Here is a 27500-nt window from a genome sequence, read left to right on the forward strand (position 1 = left end):
ACACACACACACACACACACACACACACACACACACACACACACACACACACACACACACACACACACACACACACACACACACACACACACACACACACACACACACACACACACACACACACACACACACACACACACACACACACACACACACACACACACACACACTCTTCAGGCCGCTGTAGTACATCAGAACATTGTCACCAAACTCCATTTAAAATGTTAACCCTTTGATTATTGTCTGTGTCACAGTTCACTGGGATCTCCTCGGTGTTGTGATCAGAAAGGATCCCTCAGATTAGGTTTTGGAAGGAAAAACCAGTGAATTCCACATGTGGCGCGTTTTGCTCCAGCAGAGACAGACTGGTGCTGAAATCACAGCAGCTTTGGTTGGATCAATGAGACTGATCAGAACTTCTTCATTCTTCTTCTAGAAGAAAGAGCGCAGCAGAGAAGCAGCCTGATGAGGCCGAATGAGGCCCAATTTCAAGGCATCTTGTCCCGTTTCACCGAATCGAGTCGGTCATATTTGTGGTGCTGCCGATCAGTCAGACACGCGAACATTTTGAATGGAGTCTGGTGGTTTTCTCCTGCCCCCCGAGCCCCCCGAGCCCCCTGAGCTACAGCCTCTGGCTAAAGTGTCCCGGCAGCAGCTTCCAGAGGAACCGCATCCACTTTCATCTGCTAGAAAATTCAATAAAAGCGACTTTAATCTCTCTACTGTTTAGTTTCTATTGTTGATATCTGCTCCATAAGTTAGCCGGCCACTCAACTTCAATGAATAGGCTAACGCTAGCTGCTAGCCGCCGGGGAGCCGCCGACCCACCTGAGCCCCGGTGTGCTCCTGCCGGCGCGGACTTTGGTGATTTTGATGGAGGAGCCGGTGATGCAGCTGAGCGCCGCGGACACTCTGAGGATCTGTCCGCCCTGCAGAGACCCGACACCGGGGAAACAGAACAGACATCGGTGAGCTGAGCACCGGCTGCTAACCGCCGTTAGCCTTCTGTTAGCATGCTAGCAGCGCGGAACAACAGTGAGTACTCACTCCCTCCATCACGCTGCCGTCCAGCTCCACCGCCGCGGGCTCCATCTTCTCTGCTCTGCTAGACTCTGGTCACTGAAGCTCTTTTGTCCTGGTGTTTGGGACTCTTCTTCTTCTTCTTCTTCTTCTTCTTCTTCACTGAACTTTACTGTGGCAAGTTACTCGGAACAACTACAGCCACTTCCTGTGATTTTCAAAATAAAGCAAAGCGAGCGTTTTGGCCCAAGTCTTAAAAACACCAGAATGTTTAAGAGCTAGAGGCAATTAAAGGTGTTTAAAACTGTTGTTTATTTTACATTATTATTTAGATCATAGACTCAGACCTGCTCAGAGGAGTTTAATGGATCAGTTCAGAGGACGAAAACCACAACAGACTCAATGATGAACGTCTCACTGCTCCAGGACCCAGGCAGGAGGTCCAGGATGCAGGCAGGAGGTCCAGCACCCAGCCAGGAGGTCCAGGCCCCAGGCAGGAGGTCCAGGACCCAGCCAGGAGGTCCAGGCTCACAGGGCTATGACAAGGATCAGGATCAGGATCAGTTCACTGGAGGAAACATAGATCTGCTGCATTTCGATGGAACCTAGACAAATACACACACACATATGTGTGTGTGTATTTGTCTAGTTATATATGTACACTACTCACAAAAAGTTAGGGATATTCGACTTTCAGGTGAAATATATGGAAAATGTAAAAAGTGAATGCTACAGTGATATTATATCATGAAAGTAGGACATTTAAGTAGAAGCATGCACTGGTAATTTTATTCATCTTAAACAATTTATTGAAAGAAAATCTACCAACAGTGGTAGGTATACCACAACAAAACATTTCAGTGTCTCAATAAATTGGGACGTGGCCAAAGGACGTCCACTCCTCTCCTTTCTGTGACTCTTCCAGTCTCTGTATCACTGTTCCAACCTCCTGATGACACTCTGTGACCCTCTAAGCTCAGTGAACACCTCCGTCTGAGGACTTCCTGTTTGAAGCCTCCAGTGTTGAGGTGCTGCTGATCAACTGTTAGGTGTCGTCTTGGTCTCATGATGTCAGAATGTGATCAGCAGGATGAGGAGGACTGTTTAAATACCAATTCTAACTGAAGCAGGAAATGTATTGGTGGATTCATGGATCAAACCTGTTGTGAATGTTGCTGTTAAGCTTCTTGTTAGAGAACAGCAGCTGGTGCAGAAAGTACTGAGACACTGAACAGTTGGACATGTGCATTCAAAGGTTTAGAGAAGGTCACATTAAGTTCACCTGGAAAGGTTAGAATGCATTTTAGGTTCATCCTGAAATTTCACCTGGAAGCCGAATATCCCTAACTTTTAGTGAGGAGTGTATGTGTGTATATATATATGTATATATACTCATATATTTTAATTAATAAAATGTTTGGTTCATGAATATGATCAAACTCGACTTTATTTCTTTTCAATTTAATTTAATTTAATTTAATTTGAATGAAGTCAAATAGGTGAATCAAATGAAGCTGTAGTTCCGCCGCTGGCCGCCGGGTGGCAGCGTGACGTCCTGTCCGCTGCACGTTAAGAGAACAAGACGCTGAACGCTGATTGGCTGCCGAGAGGGGCGTGCAGCTGTGACGTTGGCACGGTAGTGGCATCAGAGCAAAGATGGCGGCGGTGACCAGAGGCTCCTTCACTGTGTTCAGACGGCTGGTGAGAACCGTAACGCTGCAGCGTCTCCGCGCTCTGTCGGCGGAGTGTTTGTTTGTTTGTTTGTTTGTTTGTTTGTTCGTTCGCAGCTAACGTGCAGCAGCACCGAGTGACGTCATAACTCCGTCACACAACCTGCTCGTTAGCTTAGCCTGTTAGCCGCTGTAACCTGCTACTACTGATGAGAATGCTAACATGAAAAGCAAACAGAGCAGCGGCCGGTCAGACGACTGCTAGCATGCTAACATGCTAATCAATGAGTTGACGTGCAGATTCAGTTAGCATTAGTTAGCTTTGGTTAGCTTCAGATAGCCTCAGATAGCTTTAGTTAACTGAGTCTCACTGAGGGTCCAGTTCTCTGACATCCCTGCTGTGATTTACTGTGAGGTTTTCTGGTGTTTAGAGATTCTGGATCAGGAATTCTGGGTCCAGGTTTCCTCTCAGAGTCCATCAGAACTCCGTTAGTTTACTTCAGTAAAAGTAAAAACACCTCAAAGTGAAAGTACAGCAGGTGAAACGAAGGCTGTTACCGACGGCTCAGTGCCATCAGGTGTCTCAGTGAGCTGTCAATCAGAACACCGAGTCCCCCGGGACCCCCCGGGACCCCCCAGGACTCCCCAGGACTCAGCAGACCTGCTGTGAAAAAGCTGAATTCAGCCTTAGTGAAAGCACAAACGTATTATCAGCAAGTTGTACTTGAAGTATCGAGGTAAGGCAGACACCATAATGTGACCAATATTTTGAACGGAGTCTGGTTGACGTCGTCGTTCCACTGTAGAAGCTACTCATCACGTGGCTCCAGTTTCCATCCAGAGGAACCCGGGAGGCTTCCGGCCGGCTGACCTGCACCGCTTCACTCTGCTGGAGAGTAAAACAACGTGAACATGAAGCGCTGAGGTGTTTTTATAGTTAACATCTGCTGCAGCAGCGACGGACCACATTCATCAGCTGTGTTTTTAAAATGAGTCCAGAAGCTTAGTGGAAAGGTTCAAGGTCACAAAATCATCAGGGTCTGGGTCAAGATCAGGGTCTGGGTCTGGGTCTGGGTCAAGATCAGGGTCTGGGTCTGGGTCTGGGTCAAGATCAAGATCAGGGTCTGGATCAAGATCAGGGTCTGGGTCAAGATCAAGATCAGGGTCTGGATCAAGATCAAGATCAGGGTCTGGGTCTGGATCAGGGTCTGGGTCTGGGTCTGGGTCAAGATCAAGATCAGGGTCTGGATCAAGATCAGGGTCTGGATCAAGATCAAGATCAGGGTCTGGATCAAGATCAAGATCAGGGTCTGGGTCAGGATGTGTTACTGTGTGTGTGTGTTACTGTGTGTGTGTGAGAGTGTGTTACTGTTAGTGTGTGTGTGTGTGAGAGTGTGTTACTGTTAGTGTGTGTGTGTGTGTGTGTGTGTTACTGTTAGTGTGTGTGTGTGTGAGAGTGTGTTACTGTTAGTGTGTGTGTGTGTGAGAGTGTGTTACTGTTAGTGTGTGTGTGTGTGAGAGTGTGTTACTGTTAGTGTGTGTGTGTGTGTGTGTGTGTTACTGTTAGTGTGTGTGTGTGTGTGTGTGTGTGTGTGAGAGTGTGTTACTGTTAGTGTGTGTTAGTGTGTGTGTTACTATGTGTTACTGTGTGTGTGTGTGTTACTGTTAGTGTGTGTGTGTGTGTGTGTGTGTTACTGTTAGTGTGTGTGTGTGTGTGTGTGTGTGTGTGAGAGTGTGTTACTGTTAGTGTGTGTGTGTGTGTGTGTGTGTGTGTGTGAGAGTGTGTTACTGTTAGTGTGTGTTAGTGTGTGTGTTACTATGTGTTACTGTGTGTGTGTGTGTTACTGTGTGAGAGTGTGTTACTGTTAGTGTGTGTTAGTGTGTGTGTTACTATGTGTTACTGTGTGTTACTGTTAGTGTGTGTGTGTGTGTGTGTGTGTGTGTGTGTGTGTGTGTGTGTGTCTCTGTGTGTGTGTGTTACTGTCTGTGTGTGTGTGTTACTGTGTGTGTCTGTGTGTGTGTCTGTGTGTGTGTGTGTGTTACTGTGTGTGTCTGTGTGTGTGTTACTGTGTGTGTTACTGTGTGTGTGTGTGTCTGTGTGTGTGTCTGTGTGTGTGTGTGTGTGTCTCTGTGTGTGTCTCTGTGTGTGTCTCTGTGTGTGTGTGTGTGTGTGTGTGTGTGTGTGTGTGTGTGTGTCTCTGTGTCTCTGTGTGTGTCTCTGTGTGTGTGTGTTACTGGCTGCTGATGTTTAATGGTTTCTGTCGCTCCCGTTGATCTTTGGCGGCGCTCCGTTCATAAAGTCGTCAGTGTGAATCAGACACTGCAGTTAGCTCACTGTGAGACACCATGTCAACATACATATCCCACAATGCACTGCACCAGTGACCACATCAACATAACAGAAAACAATTCTGATAAAGTCAGAACCAGGATTCACTTTACTGGTCTGATTCTATCACCTGATGTCACCGGTACGGGTGCAGGTGACGTCTGCACAGGTACGGGTGCAGGTGACGTCTGCACCAGTACAGGTGTACCTGTGGTCTCTTTCAGCTGAGTCAGCAGTACCGGCGCCGATGTTTCCGGCTGCAGAGCTTCAGGTGTGAAAGGACGCTGCAGCCACTTGTCTTCAGATGTGACAGAAACCTCCAGACGTTCAGCAGCAGGACGCTGCACACCTCCACTGGTAAGTCCAGACCAGCAGGGCCCCCCAGTCCAGACCAGCAGGGCCCCCTAGTCCAGACCAGAACTTGTTCCTGGTGTTGTAGTTTTGGAGGCTGTAGCTTTGAGGAGTGAACCTGCAGTTTGTAATCGGTGAGCCTCTGTGAGAGCCGGTGCGGTTCAGATCTGGTCGGTCCAGTTCCAGGACTCCAGGAAGCAGCCAGGTGTGACAGATGACCTCAGACCAGGAAACACAGCTAGCAGTCAGGTTCTTCCTGGTTCAGTTTGTGAGGAACTAGAGAATCCAGATTAGCCGGTTTACACAGTTCAGCATGAAGAGGGGCCAATAGAAGCGGTTTAAAGCCAGATGAGTCTCAGATGAGTGCAGTCAGACTCCCCAGTCCCCTAGACCAGGATGAAGATGATGATGGTGGAGATGATGATGATGAAGATGTTGTTGTGTTTTCTCCTGCAGTCAGTCGAGGACCTCTCGTTCAGTTCAAACTGTCGGATATCGGAGAGGGAATAATGGAGGTGACGGTGAAGGAGTGGTACGTACAGAGACCTTCAGAGACCTACAGAGACCCACTGAGACCTTCAGAGACCTACAGAGACCCACTGAGACCCTCAGAGACCCACTGAGACCTACAGAGACCCACTGAGACCCTCAGAGACCTACTGAGACTTACAGAGACCTTCTGAGACTCCCTGAGACCCACTGAGACCCTCAGAGACCCACTGAGACCTTCAGAGACCCACTGAGACCTTCAGAGACTCACAGAGACCCACTGAGACCCTCAGAGACCTACAGAGACCCACTGAGACCCTCAGAGACCTACAGAGACCCACTGAGACCCTCAGAGACCTACTGAGACTTACAGAGACCTTCAGAGACTCCCTGAGACCCACTGAGACCTTTCACAGACCTTCAGAGACCCACTGAGACCTACAGAGAAGAGACCACTGACACCTACAGAGACCCACAGAGACAACTGACACCTTCAGAGACCACAGAGACCCACAGAGACCCACAGAGACCACTGACACCTACAGAGACAACTGACACCTACAGAGACCCACAGAGACCACTGACACCCCCAGAGACCACTGAGACCTACAGAGACCCCCAGAGACCACTGACACCTTCAGAGACCACTGAGACCTACCCTCCCAGTCTTCCCAGTCCTCAGGCTGTTGTTTCCCCCCATGAATAAATGTGTTTCCAGGTACGTGAAGGAGGGCGATAAGGTGTCTCAGTTCGACAGTATCTGTGAGGTCCAGAGCGACAAGGCGTCAGTCACCATCACCAGCCGCTACGACGGAGTCATCAAAAAACTCTACTACGACGTGGACGCCACCGCCTTGGTGGGAAAGCCGCTGGTCGACATCGAGACAGAGTCCGGCTCAGGTGAGACGCCACAGCAGCGCCTGGTTCTGTCGCGGGCTGCTGTCTGACCGTAAAACGTGACTGTTGTCTTCCAGAGGTGATCCAGGAGGAGGACGTGGTGGAGACGCCCGCCATGGCCCGAGAGGAGCACACCCACCAGGAGATCAAAGGTCACAAGACACAGGCCACGCCCGCCGTCAGACGCCTGGCCATGGAGAACAACGTGAGTCTGTCCCCCTGTGTCTCCCCCGTCTGTCCCCCATTTCTCCCCCATGTAACCTGCTCCTGGTCTGACCTCAGATAAAACTCAGCGAGGTGGTGGGGACGGGTAAAGATGGTCGTATCCTGAAGGAGGACATCCTGAACTACCTGGCGAAGCAGACGGGAGCCATCTTACCTCCGACCCTGTTCCAGGAGATCCAGACCCCCCCTCTGGCCCCGGCCCCTGTCGGTGCTGCTGTCGCCGGGCCAGCGAGCACTCCGGCAGCCATCAAAGCCCCACCTACCACACCCAAACCTGTCTTCACCGGGAAGGACGTCACCGAACCGCTCAAAGGTCCGTTAGTTGTATCAGGAGCATGAAAACATGATGGTGATGTTCAGTAAATTTAAAGGGTCACTCCCCTGTTTCTACCCATGATCCTCTCTGTCCACATCCTGGTGTGTGAGTGACTGGTAGGTAGTAAAAGTGTTGGAACTGGTCCAGTAGATCACCTCAGCCAGCAGCCACCAAACGGGCTGCAATGGCTGCAACGTGATCCTTTGGGACAACTGCACCTGATCACAGTAGGTCCACTAAAAGAGCTTGTTTGATCCACTGACAGGCTCAGAGTGTTATTCTAAGTGTGTGACAGCATCATGGAAAGGATCCCTACAGAGAGAGACCTGGAAGATCCTTTTGGTTTAACCACAAACAGCACACACACCAGACTACATTCACTAAAACAGGGATTTTAGAGCTGCTGCCTCCATCAGGTGGTTTGTGTTACTGAGTAACTTTGGTGTCTTAAAGTGTTGGTTCAGATCCATCCAGTAACACAAAGAGCAGACAGACTCGAGGATATGGTCAGGTAGGACTCAGGGTTGGGGGACGGTCATATTTGAACCCCAGTTAGGAGCAGCAGATGTAGTGGAGGTCCAGTCTGTGTCCTGCTGAGATTCTGCCGGTCTGTCCTGGTCTGCAGGTTTCCATAAAGCGATGGTGAAGACGATGACGGCGGCCCTGAAGATCCCTCACTTCGGTTACTGTGACGAAGTTGACCTGAGCCGCCTGATGGCTCTGAGAGCTGAGCTCAAGTCCACCACAGAAGGTCGAGGGGTCAAACTGAGCTACATGCCATTCTTCATCAAGGTCCGACTGCAGATGATGATTCACTCCTTCACGCTGAATCTGATCGTTACATGTTTCGTGTTGTTGATGATGTGCTCCTGTCGGTGCAGGCCGCCTCCCTCGGACTCCTCCACTTTCCAATCCTGAACGCCTCGGTGGACGAAGGCTGCCAGAACATCACATACAAGGTGAGGAGACGAGACTCAGCTGCTCCTCTTCATCGCAGGCTTCAGTCTTCTTCACTCCAGTTAGTTGTTTTAAAACGAAGAAATGTGTGCAGTAAAACATCTCGGTGCATATTTATTAGAGGATTCTTATTTGCCTCTCTGCGGCGACTTGTACAAACACCTGAAGCAATCGTTTTTGGTGATTAATGGATTTTAGCTCTTGCCAGAATTTTGAATGACCAAACTGATGAGAAGATTATATCACAGTATATACAGTGGGGCAAATAAGTATTTAGTCAGCCACCAATTGTGCAAGTTCTCCCACTTAAAAAGATGAGAGAGGCCTGTAATTTTCATCATAGGTACACTTCAACTACGAGAGACAGAATGGGGGGAAAGAATCCAAGAAATCACATTGTAGGATTTTTAATGAATTAATTGGTAAATTCCTCAGTAAAATAAGTATTTGGTCACCTACAAACAAGCAAGATTTCTGGCTCTCACAGACCTGTAACTTCTTCTTTAAGAGGCTCCTCTGTCCTCCACTCGTTACCTGTATTAATGGCACTTGTTTGAACTCGTTATCAGTATAAAAGACACCTGTCCACAACCTCAAACAGTCACACTCCAAACTCCACTATGGCCAAGACCAAAGAGCTGTCAAAGGACACCAGAAACAAAATTGTAGACCTGCACCAGGCTGGGAAGACTGAATCTGCAATAGGTAAGCAGCTTGGTGTGAAGAAATCAACTGTGGGAGCAATTATTAGAAAATGGAAGACATACAAGACCACTGATAATCTCCCTCGATCTGGGGCTCCACGCAAGATCTCACCCCGTGAGGTCAAAATGATCACAAGAACGGTGAGCAAAAATCCCAGAACCACACGGGGGGACCTAGTGAATGACCTGCAGAGAGCTGGGACCAAAGTAACAAAGGCTACCATCAGTAACACACTACGCCGCCAGGGACTCAAATCCTGTGGTGCCAGACGTGTCCCCCTGCTTAAGCCAGTACATGTCCAGGCCCGTCTGAAGTTTGCTAGAGAGCATTTGGATGATCCAGAAGAGGATTGGGAGAATGTCAGATGGTCAGATGAAACCAAAATAGAACTTTTTGGTAAAAACTCAACTTGTCGTGTTTGGAGGAGAAAGAATGCTGAGTTGCATCCAAAGAACACCATACCTACTGTGAAGCATGGGGGTGGAAACATCATGCTTTGGGGCTGTTTTTCTGCAAAGGGACCAGGACGACTGATCCGTGTAAAGAGATTTTGAGTGAAAACCTCCTTCCATCAGCAAGGGCATTGAAGATGAAACATGGCTGGGTCTTTCAGCATGACAATGATCCCAAACACACCGCCCGGGCAACGAAGGAGTGGCTTCGTAAGAAGCAATTCAAGGTCCTGGAGTGGCCTAGCCAGTCTCCAGATCTCAACCCCATAGGAAATCTTTGGAGGGAGTTGAAAGTCCGTGTTGCAAAACATCACTGCTCTGGAGGAGATCTGCATGGAGGAATGGGACAAAATACCAGCAACATCGTGTGAAAACCTTGTGAAGACTTACAGAAAACGTTTGACCTCTGTCATTGCCAACAAAGGGTATATAACAAAGTATTGAGATGAACTTTTGTTATTGACCAAATACTTATTTTCCACCATAATTTGAAAATAAATTCTTTAAAAATCAGACAATGTGATTTTCTGGATTTTTTTTTCTCATTCTGTCTCTCATAGTTGAAGTGTACCTATGATGAAAGTTACAGGCCTCTCTCATCTTAAGTGGGAGAACTTGCACAATTGGTGGCTGACTAAATACTTTTTTGCCCCACTGTATAATAATATATGAATATATACTGCAGTCAGTGTAATGAGGTCATGTAACTGACCGGCTGCTGGAGGCCGTCGTGTCTCACAGACAGATGATTTTCTGTCCTGCAGGCGTCTCACAACATCGGACTGGCGATGGACACCAGTCAGGGTTTGCTGGTTCCCAACGTGAAGAACGTCCAGCTGCTCAGTGTCTTTGAGATCGCTCAGGAGTTAAACCGTCTGCAGGCGCTCGGAGCTGCAGGTCAGCTGGGCACCGCCGACCTCACAGGGGGAACCATCACCCTGTCCAACATCGGATCAGTGAGTCCAACGACGACACAAGAAGGATCAGGCCACAACAACAGAACAGAACTGTTCCCGGCCGACTTTAACCTGTTTGCTGTTTGTGATGTTACTCAGATTGGAGGGACGTACGCTAAGCCGGTCATTCTTCCTTCTGAGGTCGCCATCGGAGCTCTGGGAAAAATCCAGGTTAGTTTCCAAACTTCTCCAGGCACCTGGAATACCAGGATTGTCCACTTGTTAAAAAGCCACAACCTGAATTCAACCTGAAGACTCGTCTCCAATGAGCCAAGGTTTGATCAGCCACCCAGTCTGACTGGCCTGAGGCTGGATAGCTTCATGTAGGTGCATATAGATCATATGTGTCAAACTCAAGGCCTGCGGGCCAAATGTGGCCTGCCACGTCATGGCCCGCGAGAGCTTAAAAGGTCTGATTGTCTTAAAATAAATAAATAAAAAGGGTGCATTTACCATAAACTACATTTCCCATAATGCATGCCGATTATGTTACCCGCGAAGTGACGGCATCCTGCCACTAGAGTGCAGCGTATCCAATCCACATCAATGCGACTTTCCGAACAAGTGGAATTTAGAAATACAAACAATGATCCCAAAATGTCCAGGAAGAGAAAAAATGATGCAGATGGAAGATCTGTTTCAAGAAAGACGGGAAGGTGAATACATGTTTGTGCTTCAAGGAGAAAAACCGGCATGTCTTTTGTGTGTATGAGGCGGTGGCGGTTGTCAAAGAGTCCAATCTACGTCGGCATTTTGACACCAAACACGGAGCGAAGTGTGCCTAAGTGAGCCTTCAAGAAAAACAACAAATTATGCAAGAATTAAAAAGCAAACTGCGATCACAGCAGAATGTGTTCAGGAAAGTCACGAGCAAAAACATGGAGTACTGTGGGTTTGATAACCTGACAAATTAAAAGGATTTATGTTATGATAACAGAGCAACAAGCAAACATATTTTTTTTTACATCTATGCAAATAAGTAAAAAATTCAGAGTTATTTAACATTAAGGAGTAGTTGCATTTATTTTACATTACATTTAGTTACATTTATACTGTCTTACAGTTACATCTGGCCCTTTGAGGGATACCATTATGCTGATGTGGCCCTCGGTGAAAATGAGTTTGACAGCCCTGATATAGATTAATAGTCTCTTTAATGTGGGGAGGCCAAGTGGGAACATCATGCACCATTTAACAGACTGCAGAGGTCCTGATGCAGAGCCTTGTGGTATACCACTTAAACGAGTGAGAATGAGTCGATTAATCGATCGATATAAAACCACTAAGTCCTATTTCAGGCAAGAATTCTAGAAACGTGACTGTCTGGGTCTTTTGTGTTGAATATTTTGGGGTTGTGGATGATTTGTTGGACAAACTGAGACACGATGACCTCAGCCTTCAGGACGTTATCGACTGAGCCATTAATGGAGAAAATACTCGACAGATGAACCTCAGATGCAGCGTGAACCAGAGACAAAGCTAAAAACACAGTTTTTAAATCCCTGCCGTCTGTGTTCTACTTGCCAGGTCCTTCCTCGGTTCGACGCCGGCGGCCAGGTGGTCCGGGCTCACATCATGAATGTCAGCTGGTCGGCGGATCACCGCATCATCGACGGCGCCACCATGTGTCGCTTCTCCAACCTGTGGAGGGAGTACCTGGAGAACCCGGCCAGCATGGTGCTGGACCTGAAATAGACAGAGGAAGGGGAGGAATGTTTCCCATCAGCCCCGGAGGGGCGCAGACTCCACACTAACAGACCCTCACTTCCCCTCCCGCCGCCTTCACTCCTTTCTGTTCGAGGCCTTCCTGTTCGCTCGCTACCGTTTCCTGTTGCCTTTGAGCGAGGCGCCGGGAGGGGGAGGGGTCAGCCTGTCAATCATGTTGTTTCCATGACTACCAATCTCTCTCTCACACACACACACATACACACACACACACACACACACACACACACACTCTGGGTGGAGGTTCGGGGGAGTTTGGTTCAGACTTAAATCAGAATCAAACTGATGTTTGTGATGATTAGAAATGATTATTGATGTCACTTGATTATTGATTCTCAGACGGGTCAGAGTTCCGTCTGATCAGAAACGCTGCATCCTTCAGAGGTCCACATCAGATCACATGACCCTGGTCAGCAGGTTCAGGCACATTGAGACTCTGCTGCTAAATGGACTTTCTGCCTCAGTCTGAAAACCGAAGGATGAAACAGACCAGCAGGGACGGAAAATACAGCTCAACCGTCTGACTGTAGCTCCAGTTTACACACGCCACTGAATCCAGGCTCAGACCGAATCCAGGCTCTCACTGAATCCAGGCTCTCACTGAATCCAGGCTCTGACTGAATCCAGGCTCTCACTGAATCCAGGCTCAGACTGAATCCAGGCTCTCACTGAATCCAGGCTCAGACCGAATCCAGGCTCTCACTGAATCCAGGCTCTGACTGAATCCAGGCTCTCACTGAATCCAGGCTCTCACTGAATCCAGGCTCAGACCGAATCCAGGCTCAGACTGAATCCAGGCTCAGACTGAATCCAGGCTCTCACTGAATCCAGGTTCTGTGAATTAAATCAGGCTGATACCAACTGTCTCCCCTAAAACCAGCTCATGTCGTACGTTTTTGGTTTAAATTCACTGACAAAAGTGAAGAAATTCATCAGTTTACCAAAACCAGCTGACATGCAGGAAACCGGGGGGCCTTGAGGGTCCTGGGGGCCCTCAGGTAGTGGGTCCAAATCCAAGTTTTTCCACCTAAAAGTTTGGCAACACAAGTGCGAGTGGATTCAGAATCTGCTGATGGATCTGGTCTGAGATCAGTTCCAAGAAGACTGCGGTCTGAAGGCTGAAACACTGAAAACACCAGAATGATCCTTTAATGGTAGAGCGTTTCCACGGTGACTAAAACCTGCAGGACATATGACTTTGGTCACCCAGCAGCTCAGAGACCAGGTGTTTACCAGCAACAGGAAGTGAAGACTGAGGTCACATGACCTCTGATGAAGGGCTGGATGATGAAGTTCCCTATTAATCAATAATCATTAATCATCATCAGTTTCTATTTGTCCTCCAGCTGAGGTCAGGCCAGCAGGCTGCGTGGACTCTGTCAGGTGACAGGAAGTGATGCGACCAGGGATGTTATTTACGACTCAGACGCCCCCCCAGGCCTCCACCTTCATGATAGAAACTAAAACACTTGAGTTCTGGTTCGTTGTGGCACTAAAGGGTCCTCTGACTGACCCCTCACTTCCTCCCTCACCTGTAACCACCTGTGTGACGTACTTACAAACTGAAGCGGCCCGACGGGCATCAGCTGCTTTTCTCCCATGAGAGGTTTATTAAACTGTAGTTTCTTTCCTGCTCGCTGAGGCAGCCGGAGCTTTCAGCTCCCTCTCCTGGGCTTCCTCTGGGTCCAGGTGGCTGCTGGGCAAAGGGCACATGGTGTTGGTTGTATGTTACATCGCCGTGACATCACGGTGACATCACTGTTTTCTGTGTGTGTGAGTAGCTCCAGACTGTTTTTGTATTGGGGGGTTGATTCTGGTGAAAAGCTGAATAAAGTTGAAGTGATCAAACCTCCAGGTGTCTGTCGGCTCAGGTCACATGACACTCCCCAGGTGAAGGTGACACCGTCTGAGCGTGCTCAGTGCGCCCCACATCGCAGACGGCGTCCACGAGGAGATGTGCCACAGATCAATAATGTGATGTCACAGATACAGGAAGTGATTGCAAATGTTACCTGTAAGGTAACTGGGTACAGTTACTGTAACACTGCTGTGTTCAAGGTACCTTCCTGCTGCAGCAAACCTCATGGAAACGTACTTTTACTGCAGTAACTGTATCTGATCAATAATCAATGATGAGCACTGATTATTACCAACAGGATTAAAGCCACTAAAGTGATGAAGGATCAATCAATCAGTCTTTCTTCATGTAGCACCAACTCATAACTGTCATTTATCTCAATCAGTAGAATCAATATCAGATTATTCTCTATCAGGACTTCCACCACTGGACTACAGTACTTTTACTCTGTGGGTCATGTGACAGTACGTGTCAGCGGGTCATGTGACAGTACGTGTCAGCGGGTCATGTGACAGTACGTGTCAGCGGGTCATGTGACAATACGTGTCAGTGGGTCATGTGACCTGCAGGCTAAAATTATCCAGCAGATCTGAGGTCAGATTTCAGATGCAGAGACGCAGGAGGACATGAGGTGAGAACTGCAGTACCAGTACTACTACCAGTACTACCAACAGTACTACTACCAGTACTACCAACAGTACTACCAACAGTGCTACTACCAGTACTACTACCAGTACTACCAACAGTACTACCAACAGTACTACCAACAGTACTACTACCAGTACTACCAACAGTACTACCAACAGTGCTACTACCAGTACTACTACCAGTACTACCAACAGTACTACCAACAGTACTACCAACAGTACTACTACCAGTACTACCAACAGTACTACCAACAGTACTACCAACAGTACCACCAGTACTACCAACAGTACTACTACCAGTACTACCAACAGTACTACCAACAGTACTACCAACAGTACCACCAGTACTACCAACACTACCAACAGTACTACAGTAGTGCAACAGCAGTACTACAGTGTGTGTACTATGTGCGTACTGTGTAAAGGTTGGAGGCAGGAGTAAGAAAGCTTTCAGAAGTATAAAACGTGGTTCTGCATCAGCGAGGTCTCCCCCAGGTAAAGACTTCAGAGCAGACTGGGGCTTCAGTATGTGCTGTTCAGGCTCTCCTGAAGAAGCACAAGGAAACGCTGAGGACCGTAGACGCAGTTTGTTCTCCGCGGGGCTGCAGGGTGTCTGCAGGCAGCAGTGGAGCAGTGGAGCAGTGGAGCAGTGGGGGCTGCTCTCTGCAGGTGGAGTTGGATTTGATGAGAGTTAACGGTTCCTCAGCGCTGAGAAATCCAGGCTGATACTGATCCATCATCAATACCATCAGGGACACGTCTGATTGGCCCCAGATTGATTCTGCAGCAGGACAACGAGCCCAAACACACAGCCAGTGTGATCAGGAACCATCTTCAGCTGGAGGAGAACAAGGAGTCCTGGAAGTGATGGTGCCCCCCCCCCCCCCCCACCATCAGTCTGTGTACCTTATATATATTCTGCACTTTTTCTACAAATTGCACTTCTGGTTAGATGCCAAACTGCATTTCATTGCCTTGTACTGTAAAGGTGTAATGACAATAAAGTTGAATCTAATCTAATCACAGGAAGAGACAGAAGATCTGAGGTCAGTTCTCCAACATGTTTGGAACCAGTGACCTGCTGAAGAACTGATGAAGATCTGCTGAAGAACTGATGAAGAGCTGATGAAGAACTGATGAAGAGCTGATGATGACCTGCTGAAGACCTGCTGAAGAACTGATGAAGACCTGATGAAGAGCTGATGAAGAACTGATGAAGAGCTGATGAAGAACTGATGAAGACCTGATGAAGAACTGATGATGACCTGATGAAGAACTGATGAAGACCTGATGAAGACCTGATGAAGAACTGATGAAGACCTGATGATGACCTGATGAAGAACTGATGAAGACCTGATGAAGACCTGATGAAGAACTGATGAAGAGCTGCTGAAGACCTGATGAAGAACTGATGATGACCTGATGAAGAACTGATGAAGACCTGATGATGACCTGATGAAGAGCTGATGAAGAATTGATGAAGACCTGATGATGACCTGCTGAAGACCTGATGAAGAACTGATGAAGAACTGATGAAGAGCTGATGAAGAACTGATGAAGAGCTGATGAAGACCTGATGAAGAGCTGATGAACCTGACCTCCATCTTTATTCTGCTCCTTACTTTCACTGTGGAACCACATTCGATATGTTTGAAAGCATTTTAACTTCTTCACAGTACTCTGTGAACTCTGTACTGTGTACTGTGTGTACTCTGTACTGTGTGTACTGTGTACTCTGTACTGTGTGTACTGTGTGCACAGTGTACTCTATACTGTGTACTCTGTGTACTGTTTACTGTGTGTACTGTGTACTCTGTACTGTGTACCCTGTGTACTGTGTGTACTGTGTACTCTGTGTACTGTGTGTACTCTGTGTGCTGTGTACTGTGTACCCTGTGTACTGTGTGTACTGTGTACTCTGTACTCTGTGTACTGTGTGTACTCTGTACTCTGTGTACTGTGTGTACTCTGTGTGCTGTGTGCTGTGTACTGTGTGTACTGTGTGTGCTGTGTACTGTGTGTACTGTGTGTACTCTGTGTGCTGTGTATTCTGTACTCTGTGTACTGTGTGTACTCTGTGTACTGTGTGTACTCTGTGTGCTGTGTACTCTGTACTCTGTGTACTGTGTACTGTGTGTACTGTGTGTACTGTGTACTGTGTGTACTGTGTCCTGTGAATCGTTGTCTCTGTTCACTGCCTCCTCTTCGTTCTGAGCTGCTCTGACTGAATCACCACATGAATGAATGAATTGATAACTTCTGTTTTCCTATCTGTTATTGATCGGGGCCTGATCCTACAGGATGGTCAGAGGTCAGAGGTCGTCCTAGCTGACCGCTGGGGTGCTGCGACATCACAGGGCTGACAGGAAGGGGTCATGATGGCGGGCGTTACGGTGTGCGGTGGTTCGGTGAGCTCCATCAAGGCTCTGTGGGAGACCAGGATCAGCAGGATCCAGCGGGACCAGGAAGAAGAGGAGAAGAGGAGGACGGCGAGGGGCGGGGCCACAGGCAGGTCAGACTGCACCTACTGCTGATTCTATTGGTCACTGCTAACTGCCGCTAACCGCTGCTAACCGCCGCTAACTGCCGCTAACCGCCACTAACCACAGTTAGTCCTGTCGTTCGTCATGTTTTTCACTGTTACCATGTTGATCAGTATTAGTCACATTCCTATTGTCAGCACTGTAGTCGCTGTTTTTTCTCTCCCTGCCCCCCCACCCAACACGGATCCCAGCAGAAAGCCCCCCCGTCTGGTTCTGTTCGAGGTTTCTCCCCGTTAAAGGGGAGTTCTTCCGTTAAAGGGGAGTTCTTCCTGTTAAAGGGGAGTTCTTCCGTTAAAGGGGAGTTCTTCCCCCCGTTAAAGGGGAGTTCTTCCTCCACTGGGTCCTAATCTAATCTCTGAGCTGCTCTGTGGGGATTCTTGAATCCTTCCTGTTGAATTCCTGAATCTTTGGTCTCTGAATGAAAGAGTTTGTTCTGAGCTGCTCTTTAGGGAAACAGGTCCAGGTCCAAACTGAGTCCTGGTCCAGACTCGGTCCAGGTCCAGACTCAGTCCTGGCCCTGGTCTCTAATGGTCGCTGTGGTCCGTGTTCCTGGTCCAGACTGAGTCTCTGTGTTTGGGAGGACCGGGCAGCTCTGGCTCGGCTGAAACAGAAGCTTCAGACCGAAGACGGGCGGCTGATCCTGCGGATCGAGCAGGAGGACTGGAAGGTAACACCCCCCAGGTTGAGGACTGCTCAGGTGGACTCACCAGGTCTGGTATCTACTGTCAGGTGAGTCTCACTCTGATTTTTCTGACCCCGTTCCTCCAGTCGCTGCCAGGCTGTCTGGTCCAGCTCAGTCAGATCCAGGAGTGGCAGATTCATCGGACCGGACTGCAGAAGATCCCTCACTTCATCTCCAGCTTCCAAAACCTCTTGGTACTCGACCTGTCCCGCAACGGGGTCACCGAGATCCCCAAACAGATTGGTTAGTCCCCCCCCACCCCCCCACCCCCCGTTTTGTGTTCTCTAGATCGATGTGTTGAGTCCTCTTCTGTCCTGGTTCTGGTCTCAGGGAAGCTCACCCGGCTCAGGGAGCTCCTGCTGAGCTACAACAGGATCCGGTTTGTTCCTGAAGAGCTGAGCAGCTGTGACAGCCTGGAGAGACTGGAGCTGGCCATGAACCGTGACCTGGACCAGCTACCAGACCAGGTACCAACCACCTCTGATAGTGTTCACACTAGGTGTGAATAACCAAAACCAGATTCCCCAAACTAAATCAGCTTTAGATATCAATGTATACCAGGATTTTAAACTCTATTCTAGATTTTACTGGAAGCCAGTGAAGAGAAGCCAGTACAGGAGAAAGATGGTCTCTTCTCTTAGTTCTGGTCAGAACAGGAGCAGCAGCGTTCTGGACCAGCTGGAGAGTCTTTAAGGACTTATTGGGGCAGCCTGATAATAAGGAACAGAAATAATCCAACCTGGAAGTGACTAATGTGTGGACTAGTGTTTCTGCATCATCTACAGACAGGATGGACCTGGTTGAACACAAAACCAAACCAGCAGACAACTTTTGAACTTAAACTTAAACCAGGTCTGAGGTCTGTCCTCTGTCCCCAGCTGAGGAACCTGAAGAAGCTGCAGCACCTGGATCTCTCCATGAACGACTTCACCTGCATGCCGGACTGCGTGGTCGGACTGCCGGCGCTCGAGTGGCTTGACATGGCAGGAAACCGGCTGTGCCACCTACCTGAAGACATCCACAGGTGGGTGAGGGAGTCACTGGAGCCCCGCCCCTTTCTGTCCCCGGCCAATGAACACTGAGACTCGTGTGTCCTCAGGATGGAGACGCTGCGCACTCTGTGGCTGCAGAGGAACCAGCTGGAGAAACTCCCCGACAGCATCAGCAGGATGACGGCGCTGGACACCCTGGTCCTCAGCAGCAACCGGCTGACAGACGTCCCCCCCTTGATGGAGGACATGTCCAACCTCAGGTCAGTCTGTCGGTCCTCAGGTCAGTCTGTCAGTCCTCAGTTCTCAAACAAAATAAAATAATTAGAATAATTATTTGTTGTGTTCCATCAGTGTCATGTAGACCTCAGTCTCTGTTCCTGTCGGACAGGTTTGTGAACTTCAGGGACAACCCTCTGACTCTGGACGTGACGCTGCCCAGCAGGACGAACCCCGAGGACGAAGACGACAGAGAGATGTTTGGACGGGAGTTCATGCAGATTTATATCCAGGAGTCCAGAAAGAGAGCGTACGCTGTCGTCAACATGCACCGAGTCCCCCGTTAGTATCAACACGCTGTCAACACGTGTCCTCACGGCCAGTCAGCGGGTTTAACATGCTAACAGTTTAACACGCTAACAGTTTAACACGCTAACAGTTAAATAACAGTTTAAACCCATTTAACAGGTTGACAGTTTAACAGATCACAGCACCAGGAGTCTCTGATGAAACACAGCAGGTCAGATGACGGTACATAAGCACGGGGACGTAGCGTAGTTAGCTCGCTAGCTAGCAGGAGACCAGAGGATGAAGCTCACGGGCGGTTTGACACCAAACTAAATGGTTCTTTACCGTCTTCACCACAAACTGAGACTTTACTGACTCTAAAATCATCTTTAAACTGACAAACATTGTGTGTGAGATTCATTGTGGCGTCTCTACAAACAGCCTGCAGGTTGTAGTCTGACATCACTGTGACATCATCACGTCTTTGACCATATTCGCTGTCCTGTGCTGGACCAGGTTTAACAGATTCTCCATCTGACTGTGTGTCGACTAAGCATCATCAGGAATGAAAAGACTCCTGGGAATTATTTCTTCTTCTTTCGTGTCCAGTTTATCGTCTCGTAACCTCACAGATTCACCTGGTGACCCTCGGTGGGTCCAGAGCCGCAGGTTGGAACACGTTCTTAGCATGTAGATACGAGCAGGTGTCTAATAACGCGTAACATGTATGATATTAACAGTAATTCTGCTGGTCTCACTGAGAACATTCTGTCGCTGGATGTCTGACGTGTTTCTGAACTCGTGTTTCTGTTCTCGGCGTTTCAGAGTCGGACGGCGACGCGTCACAATAAAACCACGTCTGAGCGGAGACAAAGATTCACGTCACGTTTTCAAGACTCGTTTATGTTTACGTTTCTGATAAGGTCACGCAGCAGACGGACGGTAATGTTCCTTTAGCTCATGTTCTCCAGATGTTTGACCTCACGTATGTGTGAATGCACACGTGTGTCTGAGTGAAGAAACAAATCAACAGACTGAACACAAACTGTTTAATGTAAAAACGCTGCTTCTGTATAAATAAAGACTCTTTTGTAGGAACTCCTTCTGTGACGTGGTTCTTCTGAGTCGCTGCAGATCGACCTTCAGGGCGAAGATGAGGTCACGTGTGACGGGACGGCGGTCAGTAACACATTCTCTAGAGTGACCTCAGGGTCCACGTACGCCACCAGCCTGCCGGCGAAGCCTCTGGTCTGCAGGAAGTCCAGACGGCCGCCGTCGATCAGACGCTTACAGAGATGACCGAGCCGCTCGCGGTCCTCAGCGCACAGGAAACTACAGAGAACACACAGGGGGAACACGTGAGGTTCAAGTGAGGAACATGTGAGGAACACGTGGAGAAATAAATATACAGACGTTCCGTCCTGACACGTCGGAGGTCACGTTTACCTGGTCACAGTGTCTGTCTCCTCTGCTGGTTCATGCTCTTCATCATCTCCTTTCTGATTGGTCGCATCCTGAGGTGGAGCGTCCTGATTGGTCGGTCTGAGTCCACATGTGGCCCAGCTGGACATCCGACAGAAAGCAGAGAACTCTGCAGCTCCGAGTCCTCGCTGCCGGAAGAACTGCTGACCGACATAATGACGCCACTCACAGCGATGGTGGCAGCACAGTGCCACCGCCAGGCCCAGGACCGGACCCAGACCAGGACCAGAACCAGGATCGGAACCAGGATCCGGGTATGGCGATGCTGCCGAATGAGCTGGTTCTGGATCGTCAGCCAGTTCTGAGGCTTTGGGGCGTTTCGGTGGCGGTTGAATCTCCTCTGGTGTTTCCAACAAGCAGCGCAGAGCCAGATCTGGAGTCAGAAACAGAGACCAGCTGAGTCCACAACCACCACCTCAGGCTGACCTGCTCACAGCCAATCAGAGTGGAGGACTGCTCTCACCTGTCGCCGCTCCACACAGGTGTTTTCCAACTGCGACCAATGGGAGCCTCTTGTGTCGGAGCAGAGGGACTTTACCTGAAAACACCCAGTGAGAAGATTCAGACCTTCATTCAGACCCGTACAGCAGAGTCCACATGTTCGTCTCTTACTTAAATCCAGATGCTGAATGTCGACCTGCAGCCTCTCAAACTCAACACCAGCATCCTGATGTTTCCCGTCCACCTGGACCAGATCAGAGCCAGAACAGAACCAGATCAGAACCAGATTACAACCATAACAGAATCAGATCAGAGCCAGATTAGAACCAGATCAGAGCCAGATCAGAACCAGATCAGAACCAGATCAGAACCAGATCAGAAACATAACAGAACCAAAACGGTTACCAGAATCACTTTTTGGATTCATCAAATGGAATCGATAAAAAGTCTAAAAGCTGCTTTTGGGATCTGACGCCCTCTGCTGGCTGGGAGATGTACCTGCTGACTCCGCCCCCCTGATGATTTTAAAGAGCCAAAAATGAAAGGCGATCGCAGACCTGATGGGTCCTGATCAGTCTGGGGTTTGGAGCTTGCTGATCTGGGGGTGTTTTTCAGTCTAGTAAAACAGTTCTCCTGCCTTGAAGCGGGTGCTGCAGCGCTCCACCAGCAGCAGCTGCAGGTCGTCGGGGGTCTTCAGGTCGTCAGGGATCTTCAGGGCTTCGGGGGTCTTCAGGGCTTCGTGGATCCAGTGGGACAGTTTCCCTCGACCTGCTCCAAACTCCACGAAGCACCGCCCCCTTCCCAGCAGCCCCAGTGCCTTCAGGTGACCTAAGATAGAGGACTGGACACACCTGGCAGGTGAGACAGGAACAACCTGCGTATTTAAAAAATCAGGTGTGATCAGGTGTTTCTCTGTACCTGCTGCTTCAGGTGCTTGTGGGCGGAGTCTCCGTTCTTTGGGTTGTTGAGTTCCTCCTGGACGACAGGATGAGACAGAAACCTGTTCTCCACATCAAACTGCAGCCCTGCAGCAACAACTACACCTTCATCATGGGGAAGAGGAGGAGGAGGAGGAGGAGGAGGAAGAGGAAGAGGAGGAGGAGGAAGAGGAAGAGGAGGAGGAACTGACCTGTGACTGCTGCCTTCAGTTTGTCCACCAGTGACTCCAACTCAGCCCGGCTTCGCTCACAGAGACTCAGCTGAGAGACAAACAGACCTTTGGTCTGATTACCATCATTCACAGCACAGGTGTGACAGGTGTGACGGGTGTTACAGGTGTGACGAGTGTGACAGGTGTCACAGCACAGGTGTGCCAGGTGTGACAGATGTCACAGGTGTCAGATGTTACAGGTGTTATAGGAGTTACAGGTGTCAGATGTCACAGGTGTTACAGGTGTCACAGGTGTTACAGCACAGGTGTCACAGCACAGGTGTTACAGGTGTGACGGGTGTTACAGGTGTGACGAGTATGACAGGTGTCACAGGTGTGACAGGTGTGACAGGTGTCACAGCACAGGTGTGACAGATTTCACAGATGTCACAGGTGTCGGATGTTACAGGTGTTATAGGAGTTACAGGTGTCAGATGTCACAGGTGTTACAGGTGTCACAGGTGTTACAGCACAGGTGTTACAGGTGTGACGGGTGTTACAGGTGTGACGAGTATGACAGGTGTCACAGGTGTGACAGGTGTGACAGGTGTCACAGCACAGGTGTGACAGGTGTGACAGATTTCACAGATGTCACAGGTGTCAGATGTCACAGGTGTTGCAGGTGTCACAGGTGTTACAGCACAGGTGTTACAGGCGTGACAGATGTCACAGGTGTTACAGGTGACAGGTGTGACAGATGTGACGGGTGTTACAGGTGTGACAGGTGTCACAGCACAGGTGTTACAGGTGTGACAGATGTCCCAGATGTCACAGGTGTCAGATGTCACAGGTGTTACAGGTGTTACAGGTGTGACAGGTGTCAGATGTCACAGGTGTCACAGGTGTTACAGGTGTCACAGGTGTTACAGGTGTCACAGGTGTCAGATGTCACAGGTGTCAGATGTCAGATGTCACAGGTGTCACAGGTGTCAGATGTCACAGGTGTGACAGGTGTCAGATGTCACAGGTGTTACCTGTTGGAGCGTGTCGTCATTGTCAGCTGATCCAGAGTTTCTGTTCTCCACATAAAAAACCTTCAGGTCAAACACACAAAAAGCTTCATTGAACACTGAGCGCACACACACACACGCACGCACGCACGCACGCACACACACACACACACACACACACACACACACACACACACACACACACACACACACACACACACACTCTCTCTCTAATAATAAAGTGGGGGGGGCTCACAGGTTTGGGTTTCTCTCTGGAGTTACATTTCTTCAGATGTTTGTCCAGTTTGTCCTCATACACAGTGCTGAAACACACACACACACACACACACACACACAGAAACAACACACACACACACACACACACACACACAGAAACAACACACACATTAGACTGAAAGCTGCTCCACAAATTCATCTTCATCAGATCAGTCATGTGATTGATGACTCACTGTTTGGGGTCCAGAGGACACACCACCCTCCTGCTGCCCCCCCCCTCCTGAAACAGGAAACAGGAAGCTGTTAATAGATGGTCACCTGTAGGGAAGAGGAGGAAGAGGAAGAGGAGAAGGAAGAAGAGGAGGAGGAAGAGGAAGAGAAGGAAAAAGAAGAAGAGGGGGGAGGAGGAAGAGGAGGAAGAGAAGGAAGAAGAAGAGGAGGGGGAGGAGGAAGAGAAGGAAGAAGAAGAGGAGGGGGAGGAGGAGGAAGAGAAGGAAGAAGAAGAGGAGGGGGAGGAGGAGGAAGAGGAAAGGTACTACTAGTAATGGTACTTGTAGTATTTGTTGTAGTTCAACTCTTCATTGTCTCTGTCCGTGAACTCACCATGGTCGCGTGCTCTCCACAGAACCGCCCCCCCCTCGCGGGGCTCATCTTACAGAAGCGCTTCTTTTTCTCCACGAAGAAGCCGCACCTGTCGGACGTGGGCGCCGCCATGTTGGAAGACCCGGAAACAGCTGACCCCGAGCTGCGTTCATGATTATAGGAAACACGACCGACACAGTTTAAGTGTCCACAGGCCAGGTTGATCATTATTAGATTATTAATGATTAGTTTGGACTGATGATTTATTCATTTCAGTCTTATTTCACCAATTTGCGATATTTTGTGTTAGTAAATACACTCCGTGGTTCTTCTTTTTATAGGTGTAATAATATTTCCAGCAGTCCATGTGTGTAATCTTCAAGTGTTTTCTATCTACGTATTCATGAGGTGTCACGTGTACAAATGTAGTTATATATTGGATAAGAAAATCATTCAGTGTTTTGAGTAACAATCAAACCTTCATTAGATCTTTTCAACAGTTAATGGTCCTTTGAAATAGAAATGCTTACAAAAATTAAACACTAACAATGATGGAAATTAATTCTTGACGTTTTTAACGTTTTTAAATGACACCTTACATGGCAGTTTTGCTTTAGCTTGTAATTATTAATTTGAAGTGTAATTTTTACTTTACTACGTTGACTTAACCTTTAAATAATTGAAATATCTATTTATGGAGCCTCTTCCACACCGTGTTGGAGCTGATTTCTCCTCAGCAGCACCTTAACGCACCCTCTCCTCTGATTGGCCCTCCTCCCTCTCCGCTGCTCTCTGATTGGCCGCCTCGTTTTCCGCCTCTGAGGACTATCTGTGTGTGTGTGTGTGTGTGTGTGTGTGTGTGTGTGTGTGTGTGTGTGTGTGTGTGTGTGTGTGTGTGTGTGTGTGTGTGTGTGTGTGTGTGTGTGTGTGTGTGTGTGTGTGTGTCGTCATCCGTGGACAGTCCAGACCATGATGGCGGCGGTAGCGGCGGTAGAGCGGGGCGGTGGTCCCGGTCCCGGTCCTGGTCCTTCTCCCCCAGGCGGCCTGTCGCGGCCTGCGGCGGCGGACTACTCGGTGCTGGTGGTGGTTGGCGCGCTGCGGCCCGCCGGCCTGCTGGAGCGGCTGCTGCAGCAGATCGAGGCAGGTGAGTTCTGGTGAAGTTAACCGGCACCGGGGAGCCGTGGGGCCCTTCACAATAAAACTCGCGAAGAAGCGCTGCCGGTGGAGAGCAGAGCGGCTCCGACAGGACGCCCCCCTGTCTCCCCCCTGTCTCCCCCCTGTCTCCCTCTTTCTACCCGGAGGGTTCAGCAGATAGTTTCCTCCTGCCGGTAACGTTCACACCGGTAAAACCGTCCGGAGCTGAGAGCAGCTAACTAAGCTAACTAAGCTAACAGGCTTCCTCTTTCTCAGCCCACCGGACCGACCCTCAAACTCCGACCTAACTCCGAATTAACTCTGTTTTAAGTGTTTATTGAGTCTCCTTTACTTCGGTTTGGGTCATTTATTTAAAACTTTAGCCGGTCCACCCCCAGACTGTGACCGGAGGGGCCTCCCGGTGGGAACGGGCCTGGCTTTGAGGCTTCCTCCTGTTCTCCGGTTATATCGCCCGTACCGTTCCTGTCGGTGTTCTGTGAAGGCAGACGGACTTTCTCTGAATTATCACTTTCACATTTTCTACCTCACAGTTTGTCCATTTAAACACCATCAGACGTGGCGCGTGGTTCCCCTCCGAGGAGGCTTTTGTTTTGAAAATCCCATCCCAGCGGATGTTTTTTTATTTTGTGGAGCTTGACGGTTTTTCCGGTGAACGTGAACAGTGAGGCTCGGTCACAGACCGGAGCTCTGAGGGCTGCGGATGAACCAAATGTCCTCTGATTTCTCTTTAGTTCGTCATCATGTGACGTCAGTAACCTGATTTTCCAGCTGTTATAAAAGAAGGTTTGGATACAGAGTGGGGGGGTCGGGGGAGTCTGGTGGGGTGGGGGGGGGGGCAGTAAACAGGCTGTTGAACAGGAGCTGGTTTGTCTGACTTCACACTGATTTCACAGTTTCCAGTCATTCAGACCGACCGCAGACCAAAGTGTTCACATTCAGACAATAAATCCACTGAGGCGCCCAGAAAACTGTTTACAGCCTGTTTACAGCCTGACTGTCAGCCTGTTTACAGCCTGACTGTCAGCCTGTTTACAGCCTGTTTACAGCCTGACTGTGGGCCTGTTTACAGCCTGACTGTCAGCCTGTTTACAGCCTGACTGTCAGCCTGTTTACAGTCTGTTTACAGCCTGACTGTGGGCCTGTTTACAGCCTGTTTACAGCCTGACTGTGGGCCTGTTTACAGTCTGTTTAGAGCCTGACTGTGGGCCTGTTTACAGCCTGACTGTGGGCCTGTTTACAGCCTGACTGTGGGCCTGTTTACAGTCTGTTTACAGTCTGACTGTGGGCCTGTTTACAGTCTGTTTACAGTCTGACTGTGGGCCTGTTTACAGTCTGTTTACAGCCTGACTGTGGGCCTGTTTACAGCCTGTTTACAGCCTGACTGTCAGCCTGTTTACAGCCTGACTGTGGGCCTGTTTACAGTCTGTTTACAGCCTGACTGTGGGCCTGTTTACAGTCTGTTTACAGTCTGACTGTGGGCCTGTTTACAGTCTGACTGTGGGCCTGTTTACAGCCTGACTGTGGGCCTGTTTACAGTCTGTTTACAGCCTGACTGTGGGCCTGTTTACAGTCTGACTGTAGGCCTGATTACAGTCTGTTTACAGTCTGACTGTGGGCCTGTTTACAGCCTGACTGTAGGCCTGATTACAGTTTGTTTACAGCCTGACTGTGGGCCTGTTTACAGTCTGTTTACAGTCTGACTGTGGGCCTGTTTACAGCCTGACTGTAGGCCTGATTAGTCTGTTTACAGCCTGACTATGGGCCTGTTTACAGCCTGTTTACAGCCTGACTGTGGGCCTGTTTACAGTCTGTTTAGAGCCTGACTGTGGGCCTGTTTACAGTCTGTTTACAGTCTGACTGTGGGCCTGTTTACAGCCTGACTGTAGGCCTGATTACAGTCTGTTTACAGCCTGACTATGGGCCTGTTTACAGCCTGTCAGCCTGACTGTGGGCCTGTTTACAGTCTGACTGTGGGCCTGTTTACAGCCTGACTGTGGGCCTGTTTAGTGGGCCTGTTTACAGCCTGACTGTAGGCCTGATTACAGTCTGTTTACAGCCTGACTATGGGCCTGTTTACAGCCTGACTGTAGGCCTGATTACAGTCTGTTTACAGTCTGACTGTGGGCCTGTTTACAGCCTGACTGTAGGCCTGATTAGTCTGTTTACAGCCTGACTATGGGCCTGT

The 27500-nt window shown here is 49.1% G+C and overlaps 5 protein-coding genes across 7 annotated transcripts in view; 3 read left to right on the forward strand and 2 right to left on the reverse strand.

Moving 5' to 3' along the window:
• Positions 1–1136, reverse strand: part of rtca (RNA 3'-terminal phosphate cyclase) — a 6169-nt gene extending 5033 nt beyond the window's left edge. The window contains exons 1-2 of the mRNA XM_070831809.1: positions 1048–1136; positions 829–929 (exon numbers count right to left, since the gene is read on the reverse strand). Coding sequence (XP_070687910.1) covers positions 829–929; positions 1048–1092 — 146 coding nt within the window. The 5' untranslated portion in view covers positions 1093–1136. The remainder of the gene's footprint in view (positions 1–828; positions 930–1047) is intronic.
• A 1531-nt stretch (positions 1137–2667) lies between these two features.
• On the forward strand, positions 2668–13944 carry dbt (dihydrolipoamide branched chain transacylase E2). The gene is made up of 11 exons (XM_070832827.1): positions 2668–2721; positions 5244–5376; positions 5827–5902; positions 6578–6759; positions 6834–6961; positions 7039–7294; positions 7923–8089; positions 8179–8256; positions 10176–10367; positions 10467–10538; positions 11895–13944. Exons 1-11 carry the CDS (start codon positions 2677–2679, stop codon positions 12060–12062), a joined length of 1497 nt encoding a protein of 498 aa, XP_070688928.1. The 5' UTR covers positions 2668–2676; the 3' UTR covers positions 12063–13944.
• A 617-nt stretch (positions 13945–14561) lies between these two features.
• lrrc39 (leucine rich repeat containing 39) lies at positions 14562–20464 on the forward strand. 3 transcript variants are annotated; one of them, XM_070831812.1, is made up of 9 exons: positions 14562–14581; positions 16898–17109; positions 17699–17807; positions 17909–18065; positions 18153–18289; positions 18701–18846; positions 18922–19074; positions 19203–19372; positions 20414–20464. In XM_070831812.1, exons 2-9 carry the CDS (start codon positions 16973–16975, stop codon positions 20440–20442), a joined length of 1038 nt encoding a protein of 345 aa, XP_070687913.1. In that variant the 5' UTR covers positions 14562–14581; positions 16898–16972; the 3' UTR covers positions 20443–20464. The 3 variants fall into 3 exon arrangements, with proteins under 3 accessions (XP_070687913.1, XP_070687912.1, XP_070687914.1); XM_070831811.1 differs by lacking the exon at positions 20414–20464 and adding an exon at positions 19835–20378; XM_070831813.1 differs by lacking the exon at positions 20414–20464 and adding an exon at positions 20144–20378.
• trmt13 (tRNA methyltransferase 13 homolog) lies at positions 20364–24292 on the reverse strand. Its single transcript, XM_070831814.1, has 11 exons — positions 24182–24292; positions 23812–23858; positions 23598–23664; positions 23366–23425; positions 22371–22440; positions 22160–22266; positions 21879–22082; positions 21413–21485; positions 21264–21338; positions 20765–21173; positions 20364–20650 (listed from the first exon to the last, which is right to left on the reverse strand). The coding sequence occupies exons 1-11, from the start codon at positions 24290–24292 to the stop codon at positions 20461–20463; spliced, it is 1413 nt and encodes a 470-aa protein (XP_070687915.1). The 3' UTR covers positions 20364–20460.
• An 819-nt stretch (positions 24293–25111) lies between these two features.
• The window catches only part of map1sa (microtubule-associated protein 1Sa), a 13233-nt gene continuing 10844 nt past the window's right edge, over positions 25112–27500 (forward strand). Inside the window, exon 1 of the mRNA XM_070831804.1 lies at positions 25112–25304. Within this exon, the coding sequence (XP_070687905.1) occupies positions 25130–25304 (175 nt within the window). The 5' untranslated portion in view covers positions 25112–25129. The remainder of the gene's footprint in view (positions 25305–27500) is intronic.

The sequence above is a fragment of the Pempheris klunzingeri genome, chromosome 6 (genome assembly GCF_042242105.1).
Source record: "Pempheris klunzingeri isolate RE-2024b chromosome 6, fPemKlu1.hap1, whole genome shotgun sequence".
NCBI lineage: Eukaryota > Metazoa > Chordata > Actinopteri > Acropomatiformes > Pempheridae > Pempheris > Pempheris klunzingeri.

Coding starts and splice junctions, on each gene's coding strand:
- dbt (XM_070832827.1), top strand. CDS start 2,677: ATGGCGGCGGTGACCAGAGGCTCCTTCACTGTGTTCAGACGGCTG. Junction 5,377..5,826: donor GACGCTGCACACCTCCACTG/GTAAGTCCAGAC, acceptor TTTCTCCTGCAG/TCAGTCGAGGACCTCTCGTT. Junction 8,257..10,175: donor GCCAGAACATCACATACAAG/GTGAGGAGACGA, acceptor TCTGTCCTGCAG/GCGTCTCACAACATCGGACT.
- lrrc39 (XM_070831811.1), top strand. CDS start 16,973: ATGATGGCGGGCGTTACGGTGTGCGGTGGTTCGGTGAGCTCCATCAAG. Junction 18,066..18,152: donor CGAGATCCCCAAACAGATTG/GTTAGTCCCCCC, acceptor TTCTGGTCTCAG/GGAAGCTCACCCGGCTCAGG. Junction 18,847..18,921: donor CTACCTGAAGACATCCACAG/GTGGGTGAGGGA, acceptor GTGTGTCCTCAG/GATGGAGACGCTGCGCACTC.
- trmt13 (XM_070831814.1), bottom strand. CDS start 24,292: ATGGCGGCGCCCACGTCCGACAGGTGCGGCTTCTTCGTGGAGAAAAAG. Junction 23,426..23,597: donor CCAGAGAGAAACCCAAACCT/GTGAGCCCCCCC, acceptor TTTGACCTGAAG/GTTTTTTATGTGGAGAACAG. Junction 22,441..23,365: donor ATGACGACACGCTCCAACAG/GTAACACCTGTG, acceptor TTTGTCTCTCAG/CTGAGTCTCTGTGAGCGAAG.